The sequence below is a fragment of the Lutra lutra genome, chromosome X (assembly GCF_902655055.1).
Source record: "Lutra lutra chromosome X, mLutLut1.2, whole genome shotgun sequence".
NCBI classification, from domain to species: domain Eukaryota; kingdom Metazoa; phylum Chordata; class Mammalia; order Carnivora; family Mustelidae; genus Lutra; species Lutra lutra.
The window spans coordinates 94,604,658-94,620,924 of NC_062296.1; the positions used below are offsets into that span (position 1 = coordinate 94,604,658).

The window sequence follows — 16,267 nt, forward strand, 5'->3', positions numbered from 1 at the left end:
ACAGTGGCTCATACTCTTTAAAGCAACACAAGGAAAAGGCAACGGATGCCACCAGCGTGCAGGAAGCACACTGCAGGGTTTAGTATACATAGACACATGCATAAAATAACCCAAGTAAGGGCCTAAGCAGACATTCTGCAAAGACACCAGGTACTGAACCCAGACAGAGAACACAGGGTATTTTAAATTCTACACCACCCAGCAGGCTAAACTGCATTCAAACGGAATAAACTGAGGCTCCAATCTCTTAATTGATCGGATCACACCAAAACTGGATCACTCGTTTTTAATTTTTTTAAAAAGGTGTATTTCAGAGACAGAGTGCACAAGCAGGTGCAGGGGCAGGAGAGGGAAAGGGAAAGAAGTAGATCCCGACTCAGCACAGAGCCAACGACGTGGGGGCTCCATCTCACGACGCTGAGACCACGACCTGAGCTGAAATCAAGAGTCGGAGGCACAAATGACGGAGCCCCACAGGTGCTCGACGAGTTGTTGTTTTTGTTAAGTCTTTATTTCTTAGAGCAGTTTTAGCCTCAGGCTCACACTGGAACTGGGAGGAAGGTCCAGGGACGTCCCGGACAGCTGTTCCCCCACAAAGGCACCACCTCTCCCACCAGCAACGTAAGTATGTTACAAACTGATGAGCCTACAGTGACACATCATACTCGTCCAAAGTCCACAGTTTTCTTATCATTCACCATTGGTGCTGCAGGTCTGTGGGTTTTGGACATCAACTGACATGTACCCACCACTACAGTATCATGTGGTATCATACAGTATCATATGCCCTGAACATCCGACGTGGTACGGCCTATGTACCTCCGTGACCCCCAGCGCCAGGCAGCCACAGATCTGTTTACTGTCTCTGGGGTTCTGCCTTTCCCAGCAGGGCACAGAACTGGAACCCTACAGTAGGGAGCGTCTTGACGTCCACTTTCCTCCCTTAGTAATCACGGACCGCAAGTTCCCTCTGTCTTCCCATGGCCCGAGAGCTCACTCCTTCTTGGTGCTGAGTAAGATCCAGTGTCTGGATGGGCCATGGTTCGTTTACTCAGCACCTCCTGAAGGGTGTCTTGGCGGCCTCCGGGCTTTGGCGGCTATGAACGAAGCTACTACGCACGTCTGTGTGCCGGTTTCCGTGCAGACGCAAGTTCTCAGCTCCTCTGGGTAAACACCAAGGAGCACAATGCTGGATGATGTGGGCAGACGCTGCTTAGTTCCCTGAGAAGCCCACGCACCGTCTTCCAGCGCGGCCACACCCTCTCGCTCTCCCAGCCTCCGTGCGTGCGACAGTCCCAGCTGCTCCTTCTCCTCCCCTGGGTTTGGTGTTGTCGGCGTCTTGGACGTCCCCATTTCTCACCGTTGGGTGCTGCCACTTCGTCGTGGTTTTAATCCGCGTTTCCCAGAGGACAGAGATGCAGCGCACCTTTCCGCGGGCTCGTCACCATCTGTACTTGACCAGTTTCAACGGATGGAGAGTCCTCGCGGCGTCACGGGAGTGTCTGGGCAGACACAAAACATCAGCAGGTGCGCCTGCCGTCACATAACCCTGTCCACCCTGCAGCTCTGAGCCGGACGGGGCTTCAGAGCAGGGGGACCTTCTGCCCGGAGAATGGCATCAAGAAAGTCAGACACCAGCTCGGAGGAGACGCCCACCTGTGGGGAGCGCGGGAAGCACGATCTGAAGAGGCTGGGACGGGACACGTTCTTGACGGTTTGGACGAGGACAGACCAAGAGCCCGACTGAGTCAGCACCCGCTAACCCAAATGTGATCCAGCTCTCTCTGAAATCCTGGCCTGAGCAGAGCATCTGCATCTATGAAATCCAAGAGAACATTCACGATTATTTGAGAAAACAGTTATCTAGGAGGGCGAAGCCCCATCTCTCCTAGAACCCTATCAAAAGGCTGAAGAAACCAATCCTCAGGTCTTCCTTCACGACAGATCCTACTGAACCATTTAAAAAAGTGATTCTAGTAAGTCCTCCATCGCAGGAAGGTCTGCGTACCGTTAATACCACTAGAGCAGCTCTAAAAGTGACAGTTCTCTAAATCAGCTTCATCTACTGATTTCCTCATCATTGTGAAACGGAGAACGGGTCACGTCGTGGCGATTATACTGCAGATCCTGCTGAGAAAAGCTTTACTCCTGGGAAGTCTAACTCCACCACGAAAATGTGACTTTTTTCAAAATCACCTCACAAATGTTTCATTGGGGACACCTGGGTGGCTCAGGCAGTTGGGTGTCCGACTCTTGAGTCCAGCTGGAGTCCTGATCTCTGGGTCATGGTGGGATGGAGCCCTCTGTCTGGCTCCACACTCAGCGTGGTATCTGCTACACCCTCCACACACCTCCCCTCCCCATCCCCATTCATGCCTATGCGAGGTCTTTCTCTCTCTTAAAATACAAAAGGAAACTGAGGGTTGCCAGGGGAGGGAGGTAGGGAGAAGGTGGCTGGGTGATGGGACACTGGGGAGGGCATGAGCTGTGGTGAGTGCTGTGAATTGTGTAAGCCTAACAATTTACAGACCTGTACCCCGGGACTAATAATACAGTATATGTTAATTAAAAAAGTGAAAAAAAGAGGGAAAAATTAAATATTTGTTTGCTAAACTACAAGTAGACAATGGCAGAGCTGTCTACTTCTAAAACACATCATTTTTTGTAGATTAAATACTATGAAATATAGAAATGGAACAAAAAAAGAAACAGTGGAACAGTAAACAGATAAAATACATTAGACAATTAGACAACTATTTCACTAATGCAGCTCATGGGTGATATATTCTTGTTAAAAAACCACACTACTGGGGCACCTGGGTGGTTCAGTGGATTAAAGCCTCTGCCTTAAGCTCAGGACATGATCCCAGGGTCCTGGGATCGCGCCCCACATCAGGCTCTCTGCTCAGCGGGGAGCCTGCTTCCCCCACCTCTCTGCCTGTTTGGGATCTCTGTTTGCCAAGTAAATTAAAAAAAAAAAAAATCACACTGCTCTAAGGGGCCCCTGCTGGCTCAGTTGGTGGGGCACGGCACTCTTGATCTTGGGGTCATGAGTTCAAGCCTCACGTCGGGCATAGAGCTTACTTAAAAAAAATTAGAAAAAAAATAGTACTGGTGTATATTACATTTTATTTTATTTTAAAGATTTCTATTTATCTGACAGAGAGAGAGAGAGAGATCACAAGTAGGCAGAGAGAGAGGGAAGCAGGCTCCCTGCTGAGCAGAGAGCCCAATGTGGGGCTTGATCTCAGAACCCCGTGACCATGACCTGAACCAAAGGCAGAGGCTTAAGCCACTGAGCCACCCAGGCACCCTGTGGTGTACATTCCATTTTAAAGTCATGACCGTTTTTCAAAAACCAGAAAAATTATTCCAGTCACATGAAACAGTTACCTGCCATTGGGAAACTGAGAGGTGGATTTTCTCTAAGATTTCCTTCAAAGGGGATGGTGGACAGCCGTAGATATCAACTCCCCTTCTTTGAGCCGAAAGGCAAAGGAAAGATCTCGGAAGAAACACCAGGTGGCTCAGTCACGTGTCTAACGACGGAGAAACCTTTGTCTACAATCTGCTTCCGGAGAGCAGCGCAGCCCGCAACCCCGAGTGGTTACACACACTGCTGACGGCCCGGGGTCCAGAGCGCTTGGCGCGGGTGGGGTTCCCGGGTGGCCGGCTGCTTTCCGCATCACATGCTGGTTTGAGATCCAAAAGGAAGACTCCCCACTCATCTTGCCCACAGGTAAAAACACACAGCAAAAGACCCCAGTGACGTGCAGATGATATCAAGATGAAAGGGATCGATTCATCCTCGGAGAAACATCCCCAAAGCGGCCTGTAAGCATCACAGACGTTGACGCGCAGAGGCTGGGGGGGTTCTAGAACTTCCCCAGTGCAAGGATGACTGCGTACCTTCATCAGCCTGTGCTTTACGCCAACAGAGACACGGCTCCCGCTTGTGATTAGTAAGCGAAGCCGTCTGGGGTCCGCCTGGCGCTTCATGGATGGACACAACTGAACTCGGCCAGGGGGTTTACACTTCTCTGAACATAGGCGGGGAGATCGGGAGAGGCCTGGTATTACAGACAGCACTTCCCGCTCAGGGGCCAAGTCCATCTCTCACTCTTCCTCACATAGGTCACGTGGTGGTTCAGGAACGGATGCCTCCGCGATCCAAGGGCAGGAGGACCATCTCACGGGCTCGGGAAGGTGCAGAGTTCTTATGCTCTGCAGCTGACCACGGAACTGCCTCTTTGGAAAGGGCTGTGGCAGCGGAGCCAGAGCCGTTCTTAGCAGGTGACAGTGGCATTAGCCATACACTGTCACTGTGCATGCAACTGTCATTTTCATGCAGATCTACGACTACTTAAATTCTTTGCATTGGGTCATCCTTGGTTGAGCTCAGGATCCCATCATTCCAGAAAGCCTATCCATGAAGCTCTGGCCATTTCCATGCTCAGAGAGACTCCCCACTGATCGGATTAAGTCAAAATGCACTTTGATGAGCGCAACTGTTCCAGCATTCATGGGGGGGGGGAGTCATTAAAACATATTGATCAATTTGAGCAAAGCTGGATTTTGATAAGGTCTTCCAACCTCCCTCATTCCCTCAAGCTCCGAGAGTAAGGTGCTCGGTTCTCTTGGAATCCTGAATGAGGTTAAGTGCTCTGGTCGTAGGAAACGCCTGGTTTCCATGATGTGTCACTGTATATTTCCATGTCAGCCTAAGTATCATAGCTCCCTGACTACGTGTTCTCTCCAAGAATGCATTTTTTTTTTTAAGATTTTATTTATTTGAAAGAGAGAGTGAGAGAGAAAGCATGAGAGGAGAGGTCAGCGGGAGAAGCAGACTCCCCGTGGAGCTGGGAGCCCGATTCAGGACTCGATCCCAGGACTCCAGGATCACGACCTAAGCCCAAGGCAGTGGCTTAACCCACTGAACCACCCAGGCGCCCCAGGATGCACTTCTTGATCAGATACTCAAGCTCCTCTGCATTTCGTGGTAAGTTATTAATTCACGCAAAGTTTTTTAAATATCCAGCATGGGCTGATTTCTTTGCTAATTGCTGGGAATGCGAAGCTAAGTAGGATATGGTTTCTGCTCTAGACCAGAAAAGGGCTTGCAAAATAGTAATTACAGTACACTGCGGCTCGAATCCTGAGAAAGGATGTGCGCATGGTGCCCTAACCATGCAGAGGACGGACACCCAGCATGTCTTGGAAGAATCAGAAAGACACTTGGATTAAACAACTCTTTTAATCATCCCCTTTTCTCAGAAAATGTCTGCGGAAATTTGCTGACCTTTCTTTCTTAAATTAGGTAGTTATGAGAACGAAATCTAGCCATTTGCAACAGTGTGAATGGAGCTGGAGAAATTATTCTAAGCAAACTAAATCCATCAGAGAGAGACAAACGCCGTTATGATTTCACTCATAGGTGGAATTTAAGAAAGAAGGGAACATGGGGGAAAAGGAGGCTCACCAAGGGACAGACTCAAGTGTGGAGAGATGGGGAGATGGGGGATGGGGAACAGGTGATGGGGTGAAGAGGACACTTATCCTGATGAGCACAGAGTCATGCAGAGAACAGTTGAATCACTGTATTATACACCTGAATCTAACATGACCCTGTACATTACCTACACTGGAATTTAAAAAATTAAACCAACCTCTGACTTTCCTCCGTGATCATCCACCAACAAAGCTGTGAACACTGCCGTCTCGCAGGCTGCACTGTACGGAATCTTCAGGGCATCCTATAGGCCCCGGATTCCACAGGCAGATCAAGTCATTAATGCCGGGTGACAGGAACTTCCACCATTTGGTTTCATTCTGATGGGTGTCAACTGCAACGTGTTATTTCCTGAGACCTGCACGTCCGACTGGGCCATCCTGCAACAATGTGTCCGAAGATGAGACGATACTGTTACCATCGCGAGATGCCCACAGGCACGGACTGGTATGTGTACTGAACGCAGATGTCCCGTGTGCCCTTGAAAACCAGGCTACTGGCTGGAAAGTACTGTAGCTATTCTGAGGCATGGCTCCTCTGGGTAGTCCTGACCTTGATGTGAAAACCAAGTCTGACATTGGCTGAGAAAGACACAGCTAAGAAGACTGCATCACAGCCCGTCAGAGAAACGACAGGTCAGATCTTTCGGTCAGAGTCAAATTATCTTTTGGTTCCAGGTTTTATAAACATTGTCATTAGGCATGTCATATGCAGCAGGGCCGTGTGGGATGTTCAGAAAATTGGTACTGGGACAGTTAATAAAACCACTGATTTGTTTTCTCAGTTCAATTTTTGAAATAACAAAGGGCAATATTCACAAGAAAGTGCTTTCAGAAATCATAAAGGATGATCAGTTGTTTTCTACATAAATGAATCTGGTGGGACGGGAGACCTCAGTACTGCAAAATTTTGTTGGCTTACATGGAAACAGAGCCTATTTCTACTTTAAAAAGTTCTTATCATATAGAAAAATCAAGAAATGCTCTCAGCTTGAGAATTTGAAGAAACGTAACTCTAAAGCAATCCCATATTCAATTCCTTTGAGGAGGAAAACAGCCTGCTCACACCTCGGTTCCTCATCAGTAGGGGACATGATTTATATAATATATATAATTTACCATCTCAAAGACACTGGAGAGCGAAAGGGGTGGCTACCAGGTGGGACAGTGGGCAACACGCACCAAGGGGGACTGTCCCTTGTAAACAGATGGTTGCCCCACACATCAGAAGAAAGCCTGTTGCTCAAGCCAGCCATGTCCAGTACAAATATGGACACAAGCACATATACTTAGATGCCTAAGCCCTACAGCAGGTGAATTAAATACAGTGTCCGAAAGTGAATGTAATGTTGGGCAATAGTCATTTTAAAACCTCCCCCCTCAAGGACAGAAATATGCAGCAGGGCTGAGAACCTGTGAACCAGAGGACCTCCAGCTCTTAAGATCTGGGATCATTCCTGACAAGGAATCTACGGCACTTTGCTGCTGTCAACGTTTTAGAACCACGTGCCACTCTCATTTCTAGAATGCGGAATGGTTAATACCAGCAAGGTAAGAACCAGCATTTAATGATGAAGGGTTTGCAGTTTACAAAACATGCTCTCAACACCATCTTCTTCTTCTCCCCCACATTACCTCGCGACAAAGCCAGATGGTGACGATTATTACAGACTTTCTGTGCATGGGGAAATCCAGGCGTGAAAGATCAGCTGTGATCAGATTACACAACCAGCACCCGGGATAACTGAGCCCGCGGCCTGATTCTAAGGACAGACGATGGGAGCCAGTGGGAGGGATCGGTCTGACAGGTCTGAATTCCACTTCCATCACTTACGAGCTTGACGAGCTGGGACAAGCTACCGCACTGCTCTGTACGTTACCTCCAACGTGCGAATCGTACTGATCCGTTCCTTGCCGTGTCGCTGGAAGCAGTACACGAGCGTTTACACAGCAGTCCCTAGTCCTGTGGCCAGTCAACACGAACGTTATTAGTCCTGCTACCCTATTCCTCCTCTCACTCCCTCCGCTCCTTTTACTACTGTAATTACTACCACTACCAGCACTAATCACCACCCCCGTTACGGGCAGAGTAAATGGCCCTTCCGAGAGACGAGATTCCTTACCATCTCTTCCCACAGACTCTTCCACAACACCAGTGTGACACACGAATGACCTTCCAAGAGGACACTATGAAATGACACACCCCAGAAGCGTGCCAACATTGAACGCGGTCATCTTTGTCAGACACGGGACGGTCAGACCGCGGGCAGGCGCTGAGCTGGGTTTAGACACGTCCGTGACCAGCAGCTCTGGATCCGTGCTGCTCCAAGCCAGTCCGCCTTGCAGAAGGAGCTCAGAGACCACCTGTGCAAGGAAGGTGCTGGGCTGGCCGTGTCCAAACGCAGCCCCTCCAGATGTGCTGCCGCATGGGAAGGGAGGGCCCACTCTTCTCGGGGAAGCTCCAGCCGAGGCTCACGCTCGGTTGTCGGTATGAGCTCAGCCATGGCTGTCCCAGGACTGCCGCTCTGTGGCAAGTTTCTGGTCAGCCTGTCCTCTCCACCCAGTCCTCCCCCGACTCCCCCACCTCGTGACACGTACCCAGGTACACCGAACCCAGAGCACCCCCATACATTCCCAACACCCCTGCTGAGCGCCGCAGGGTCGTGCCCTATATAACTGAGAAACACTGTAAAAGATAAATTCTGAGGCATCGTTTTGTTCCAAAATTCTACTCCTTGATGATTTTCTAAGAGCGTATTTATTGGGAAAGTTCTATGAAGTTATAAAATACGCTTGACTTGTCTATCTTCCTAACAGAGTGCCTACAGTGAGAAGCTGAAGGGAAAAAAAAGTGATTATGGATCATGTTCTAGTCATGTCATCTTTGTTTTGCAAATTAAATTTGTTATGCCACATTAACTCAAAGATATGAACATTTTAATAATTTCAGATCCATAAATTGCAAGAAAAATGAATTAGGTTTTAAAATGTATTCAGTTCCAAGGAACTGGGTTCCTTGAGGATATATTTTTCATCTGAAGACAGAAAAGGTATTCTAATGACTCCATTTCCATTTTCTCCACTTAATTTCATTCCTGCTTTTCGTAGTTCATGCCTTTCAACATATTTAAAACATTGAAAATAACCAAAACCTTCATGACAGACGGTAAACTGAAGTATTAGTTTGATCTAGTAATCTCAGTGTTTCTTTCTTTTTTTTTTTTTTTAAGATTTTATTTATCCATTTGACAGAGGCAGAGAGATCACAAGTAGGCAGAGAGGCAGGCAGAGAGAGAGGAGGAAGCAGGTTTCCCGCTGAGCAGAGAGCCCGATGTGGGGCTCAATCTCAGGACCCCGAGATCATGACTTGAGCCGAAGGCAGAGGCTTTAACCCACTGAGCCACCCAGGCGCCCCAATCTCAATGTTTCTAATATTATCACAGTTAAAACAGTAACAATAGACTATTACCACAACACAGTATTCTCTGCTCTCTGCATATATTGACTGATTTGGCTTCAAAAACATTTAAAAAAATTTTTAAAGTGTATTTATTTAAGCAATCTCTGCACCCAATGTGGGTCTCAAACTCATGACCCCAAGATCAAGAGTCACATGTTCTTCCAACGGAGACCACCAGGTGCCCCCCCCCCAAAACTTTCAAAATTTCAAGTATAAACTTTACCGGGTATATACTGAGAACTATTGCACAGACACCTGGATGTGGAAGTTACACGTTCTTAATGTTAATATTTTCTAGTTGAGGATAATGACAGTACAATAGTTACACAGCTCTATGTCACAAACAGTATCTATGCTCCTTACAAGTATTATCATACGCATTCTGCAACTGAGATGTAATCATCACCCATAATGTCAAGTTCAGGAACTGGGGAACAGAGAGGTCAAGTAACCTTCCCAAGGTCACACAGTTACAAGGGGCAGAGCCTGGCTTGGAACCAGTCAGCACAATGCAGGAAAAACACAGGCTGACTTACCTCAAGCCGCGTCAATTAGACTTTTAGTCTGTGAGTGTGTGTACGTAGGTCAACGTATCCATGCACGTGCCAACTGGGTGATTTTAAGTCAAACGAAATCTGATGTAAACCAACGTATCCCAAGTTTAGAATCCAAGTAGTACTCACCCCAAGAGGCGGAGGCCGGTTCCGCGTGCCTCGGCCGCCTGGACTTTCTCGTTCGGATGACTTGGGCACTCCTGGAACTGAGGTAACAAATTAGGGAGCAGTCCGAGGCTTGGACCTATCTGGGGTTAGACCTCAACAAGGATTTTGCAGCTGCACAACCATCATTTTGCCAGTCAATTATCAGGAAGCATTTGCGGAGTACCTACTGCACGCCATACCCTCTTCCAAATCCTGGGGCTTTTCCAAGGTCAAAGTGGCTCTAACGGTCTCCCGAACCAGCAGGCCTTCTTGGCCCTCAATACAGCCATCATGACTCATGCACTTTCTTTTTACATATACATCTACAGATCTCATATATTTTTATGAAAACTGTATTTTCCCCAACAAAAAATATGATGAGAAGAGTGCTGTCGTTTTGCGAATGTCTTTAATGTCTGGGGTAAGGGAAGACAACCAGAGCTCATGTCTGCTTCTTCATTCTTCTCTTTAGGACACTGTTTCCTCTCTCACCGCCTCCCCCAACACCCTGGAATTCCCACCCGCAGTATTTAGTGTAGAACTCCCATGGCTTTTACAAGCCACCGGACTCCAGGGACTCGGGGGGACGGGAGGCCCTACCCCCCTGTGCCGCCTTCCCTTCACAGCTTGAACTCCTGTCTCACAATGGCTGGCTGTCACCACTCTCCCTCATGACACGGCAGCCTACGTGTCTCATCCATTGTTACATCCACAGGGCCTGTGAAAATGCCAGCACACACAGCACCCAGTGTTGCTGAATCAATACATTCACGAACGACAGTCCCAGACTGTGGAGACGATGCGTAACCTCTTAGGCGGCCATGTTCACCAAAACACGTCCTGGAAAGGACGAGCTCTAACAGATGGGTTTTTAAAAAGTTGCTCCATTAACACCGTAGACATCCGTGTCGTCGGCATTTAAACTTCTGGCGCTAAGGCCCGTGGTGTATCAGAATTTATAAATTCATGAAGACCTAAACTTGAAACAGCCTGGTTATTAAAATCGGTGGGGAGAGGTCACCGAGGTGGGAAGAAAGCCTAGTAGGTAACCAAACATTAATATCGAATCTAATCTTTGTTCTGGTCTCATTCACTAGTGGGCATTACCATGTGTGAAAATGATACTCACCGGTCTGAGTTACAGATAAGATGTCTGGAAGCCAACAAGCAAAAAGGAGTCTTACATATATTTAATAGTATCAGCCCATCCACTAGACAATCAAGTTATTGGCAGTTATCTGGTTATCTCATATTTATGGCCTTTTGTATAATGCTTTGTATTAAAATTTGAGATAGAAAATTTGAGATAGAAAGTAAATTATACACTACGCTTACCTAGACAGGTGTGTGATACATAACCACACATAGAAATATTACAAGCATAGTCAATATTTCTCTAAATCTGACTGGTATTCTCTAGATCTTCTACAACGAATATGTACTTCCTTGGAAACAAGAATAAGATTTTATTTCTTAAAAGCTAAACTCTAACAGGAATAAAAACAACAGACACTTGTTTTGTGAAATAATTATCCCCATTTGAGTGCATTCCTGTATCCACACACATAGCTTTATGGCTTATTTTCACGATCGAGATGTTATGTTTGCATTAGCTTTAATTACGAAAGCTAATGAATAAGTATACTAGCTAATACAGAAATCACCTTATGCCTATCTTTTTATTTTTTTAAAGACTTATTTGAGAGAGAGTGCGCACATGTGTGCAGAGGAGCTGGGGAGGGGCAAGAGAAAGGGACAGAGAGACACCTGAAGCAGACTCCCTACCGAACACTGAGACCGATGCAGCTCTCGATCCCAGGACCCTGAGATCACGACCTGAGCTGAAATGAAGAGTCGGACTGCACAACTGACCGAGCCATCCAGGAGCCCCACCTCATGCTTCTTTTTTATTTATTTATTTTTTTTAATTTTTTTTTTTGGGGGGATGGGCAGAGCCGGCTGAGGCTTTATTTGGGACAAGACACTCAAATTGGCTTTTAGTTGGAGGCATGGACAAGAGGGGGTCCCCAGGGCAGCAGACTCCCCCCAGGGGCAGGCTGAGGACTGGGGCTGAGTGAGTCTTAGGTGGGTCTCCTGTTCCCAATGCTCCCCTCCACAGCTCCTTCCCTCAAAGGCTCTATGGCAGCCACGAGAGCGGGGAGGCTGGATGGGACCACGGTGGTTGTTCACTTGGACAGGACATCAGATGACTCGGACACCAGCTTCCCGTCACGGGTCTCAATCTTCTTCACCACCACAGCCTTGGAGGAGCTGCCACGGTTGAAGGACCCGGAGGAGCCAAAGCTGGACTGAAAGGAGCTCAGGCCATAGTTGAGGCCAGGGCTTGGGAGGCCCCCATAGGTCGAGCTCAGGCCACCTGAGAAGCCGCTGGTCGTCTTAGTATGGATACTCATGTTCTGCATCCCAGACTCCAGCCGGCTCTCCTCGCCCTCCAGCAGCTTGCGGTAGGTGGCGATCTCGATGTCCAGGGCCAACTTGACGTTCATGAGCTCCTGGTACTCGCGCAGCTGCCGGGCCATGTCCTGCTTGGCTCGCTGCAGGGCGGCCTCCAGCTCGGCCACCTTGCCATTGGCGTCCTTAATGGCCAGCTCCCCGCGCTGCTCAGCATCGGCAATGGCAGCCTCCAGGGCAGCCCTCTGGTTTTTGAGGGCCTCGATCTCAGCCTGGAGTGGGCTGATGCTCCGATTCACCTCAGATATCTCCGTCTTCGTGCGACGGAGGTCATCCCCATGCTTCCCAGCCAATGTCTGCAGCTCCTCGTACTTGATCTGGTACATGGTCTCAGGCACCTAGAAGCAGCTTCTCGGCCCCTTGTAGAACCTCTGTCAGGTTCAGCCTACTCGCCTCCACGCCAGCCTCCACTGCGGCCTCCACCATGTCCGTCAGGGGGACCCAGAAGTCCTACAGGGTGTCCACCGCCGGCCCCGGGCCTGCAGCATCCACTCCTCCATCAGCTCGTCCGCCTTCTCTCGGGTGGGCGGCAGCTTCCGAGGGGGGCTGAACAGCAGCATGAGTGTGGTCGGGGCCTACGGCGGCGGGGCCGGGGGTATGGGGCGCATCACGGCCGTCTCAGTGAACCAGAGCCTGCTGAATCCCGTTAAGCTGGAAGTGGATCCCAACTTCCAAGCTGTGCGCACCCAGGAGAAGGAGCAGATCAAGACCCTTAACAACAAATTTGCCTCCTTCATCGACAAGGTGAGGCACCTGGAGCAGCAGAACAAAGTTCTGGAGACCAAGTGGAGCCTCCTACAGCAGCAGAAGACCTCGCGCAGCAACATAGACAACATGTTCGAGAGCTACATCAGCAACCTCCGGCGGCAGCTGGACACCCTGGGCCAGGAGAAGCTGAAGCTGGAGGTGGAGCTTGGCAACATGCAGGGGCTGGTGGAGGACTTCAAGAATAAATATGAGGAGGAGATCAAAGAGCGTGCAGACATGGAGAATGAATTTGTCCTCATCAAGAAGGATGTGGACGAAGCTTACACGAACAAGGTAGAACTTGAGTCCCGCCTGGAAGGGCTGACCGACGAGATCAACTTCTTAAGGCAGCTGTATGAAGAGGAGATCCGTGAGCTGCAGTCCCAGATCTCGGACACGTCTGTGGTCCTATCCATGGACAACAGCCGCTCCCTGGACCTGGACGGCATCATCGCCGAGGTCAAGGCCCAGTATGAGGACATCGCCAATCATGCTTCTTTTTTAAATTTAACCTTCTTCACTTAAAAAAAAGCGAATTCATAATGTGGACTTAATATTAACTAGTGCCTTAACTGGCACCACAATGAGCATTTTAAATACAATCAAACATTAAAAACAGTCTAAACAAGTATCTCTAACCATCTGAGATAATTCCATTTCGGGAGAGGATCTAGTTCGTCTACGTTTGAAATCAGTTAAGAGCCGTGCAGAGTACAGGTGAGGAAAGCCAGAGAGGACGGGGACCCAAAGGACCACCACACACCTAACTTATCTGCTTTCCAGTGTTCACGCGTCTACTCCTACATGGACCTTTCACTCCTGACAACCCCAAGCCACCAGCCCTTTTGAAGCAGCAAGTAGAGGACAGCAGGAAATGCTGTGCACCCTTTCTGACTGCTGCGGAGGTGACGCGGGGCGTGGCGCCATACGGGAAGGTGCGTTTCCGCCTGCACAGAGGCCACATGAAACTGAGACCTCCCTGGAGCTTCTTCCCGGCACTGGGCATTGACAGCCTTCTGTCGTGAGTGACGGGTCCCCGCTCTATGGGACCTCCCAGCAGGGGGCAGCCGGGAAAGAGTCCCAGAACACAACACGCGTCCAGGCAGCCGATTTTCCCACGCAGGTTGGCTCCACGTGGTATCAGTTTCCGTGGGATTATGCACGTCATCTTGGAGAATACACAGCCTCTTTTGTGGAAGTCACTCATTAATGAAGGGCAAACATCTCTGAGAATCTGCTGTGCGTAACTGCGACTATCATTTTAACTGAGTTCCTTGAACAAAATCAAGGACCAGAAGTTTCCTCAACTCTCTGAGGGCAGGCCAACGGATAACCATGGGGAAATGGAAAGTCTAAGAGAGCGGTAACACTTTCGACAGACTATATATGAAGCCCAGCCTTCGCGGGGGTGCTGGGCAGAGTCCATGCAGTGTGCAACTCTCGGTCTTGGGTTTGTGAGAATGAGTCCCACGCTGGCTGCAGAGATCACTTTAAAAAAACCCAGCCTTGGGGCACCTGGGTGGCTCAGTGGGTTAAAGCCTCTGCCTTCAGCTCAGGTCATGATCCCACGGTCCTCGGATTGAGCCCCACATCAGGCTCTCTGCTTGGCAGGGAGCCTGCTTTCTCCTCTCTCTCTCTGCCTGCCTCTCCGCCTACTTGTGATCTCTGTCAAATAAATAAAATTAAAAAATAAATAAAACAAAACAAAACAAAAAACCCAGCCTTTATTAGGTTCTGGCGATACAAAGAGTACAGTTCTGAGCTCTGATGAACCTGGGTTTCTTTCCCTTGCTCCCCATTGTCCAGATCGTCTGGGAAAACTGTCTTAGCATGTCGGTGAGGACACTTTCTTAATGTCATCCTGAGCATCTATTCTCAAGACTGAGGTGACGCATGTATGATTAACAAAGAGTCTGATACACGCTACACGCTCAGTAACCATAAATTGCTTATTATTAGCTATTACGATTTTTTAAAAAGGCTTTATTTATTTGAGAGAGAGACCGTGAGACAAAGAGGGGTCAGACAGAGAAGCAGACTTTCTGCTGAGCAGGGAGCCCGATGCGGGACTCTACCCCAGGACCCAGGGATCATGACCCAAGCCAAAGGCAGATGCTTAACTGAGCCCCCCAGGTGCCTCTACCATTGCTTTTTAAGTGAGATGTGAAGCTATGGCTAGTCCAAGGCTTATACAATGTATGAAAAGCCAACTTTCTTAATATGGCACTCTAAAACTATGTTAACAGTGGGATCGCGCACCCCACGGCGAAGAGAGCGAGCGAGAATAACAAACTCGAAAGCAAGCCTGGTGCTTGTAATGACAACCTCAGTAGAGCTAGCGGCCGTCCACGAGAAATCCACAAACGCGAAGCTACTATTAGGCGGGCCCACACCTGGAGGTAGGCTTCCCGAGGCAATGGATGTGGTTGGAATGACTTTGAACTTGCCAGCTTCTCTACCCAGAGAACGAATTCTATGTTCATTATTTTAAATATATGCGCCTACAGGGATCTAGGACAGTTCATCGGAACTCGGGAATTGTTTTCCCCTCGGGCAAAAGCGCACCAGGCTGTCTAATTCAACAAACACTACCACGTAGTACCGTCACATGTCATTAGTTCCTACTCTGCAGCCTGCGTCCTGAATGTTCAAGCCAACACAGATCTTGAAATTACGGCAGTCTGTTACATGTCAGGCTGGGTCCTTTCCAATCGCAGACTTTGGATCTATCGTCACTGTTCATTCTGTAGTGTTTCAAAGAGGGAACACACCTGTGTAGCTGGGGATGTCATTTTTACCTTAGAAATTCAGTGAAGATACTGTAACAAATGCTCTTGAGGGGCACCAGGGTGGCTCAGCCGGTGAAGCGTCTGCCTTCAGTCCAGGTCATGCTCCCAGAGTCCTGGGATCGAGTCCCACGTCAGGGTCCCTGCTCAGCGGGAAGCCTGCTTCTCCCTCTCCCCCTGCCTTTTCCCTCCACTGCTCATGTGTGTGCGTGCACTCTAATAAAAGAATCTTAGAGGAAAAAAAGGATTGTTTTTAAGAGTTTGCGTCAATTATATACTTCTTTACAGTTCTAAAAGAAAGTAAGAGATATAGTAGTGGACGCTTACTAAATGGTGACCACACTTTTTTTCAAAATGGTTTAAAATTAGAAATGAAAAGACATTTGGGAGCACGTTCTATTCTGTGAAATATTGTTGGTAGAATGGCATTGCCATTATTGTCACTGTGTCAAAAACAAACATTTGCTAGCATCTGTTTTTGTGACCCTAGGTCTAAGATAAGATGCTTGCTACAGCTTCAAGCGTACCACACCTTCCTATAGGAAATTTATCATGGTGAAGCATTCCCATCCATTTACACGGACTTGATGAGC

The 16,267-nt window shown here is 48.5% G+C and overlaps 1 protein-coding gene, 1 long non-coding RNA gene and 1 pseudogene across 2 annotated transcripts; 1 reads left to right on the top strand and 2 right to left on the bottom strand.

The window, feature by feature from the left end:
• Positions 1-247: 247 nt before the first annotated feature.
• Positions 248-11,346, bottom strand: LOC125091358 (uncharacterized). The gene is made up of 2 exons (XR_007124657.1): positions 9,652-11,346; positions 248-1,816 (listed from the first exon to the last, which is right to left on the bottom strand). It is a non-coding gene; the product is annotated as an uncharacterized LOC125091358 (long non-coding RNA).
• A 267-nt stretch (positions 11,347-11,613) lies between these two features.
• Positions 11,614-12,490, bottom strand: LOC125091356 (keratin, type II cytoskeletal 8-like). Its single transcript, XM_047714925.1, has one exon. It carries the CDS (start codon positions 12,465-12,467, stop codon positions 11,856-11,858), a length of 612 nt encoding a protein of 203 aa, XP_047570881.1. The 5' UTR covers positions 12,468-12,490; the 3' UTR covers positions 11,614-11,855.
• Positions 12,491-12,550: 60 nt separating this feature from the next.
• LOC125091551 (keratin, type II cytoskeletal 8-like) lies at positions 12,551-13,413 on the top strand (annotated as a pseudogene).
• Positions 13,414-16,267: the final 2,854 nt, after the last annotated feature.

Coding starts and splice junctions, on each gene's coding strand:
- LOC125091356 (XM_047714925.1), bottom strand. CDS start 12,467: ATGTACCAGATCAAGTACGAGGAGCTGCAGACATTGGCTGGGAAGCAT.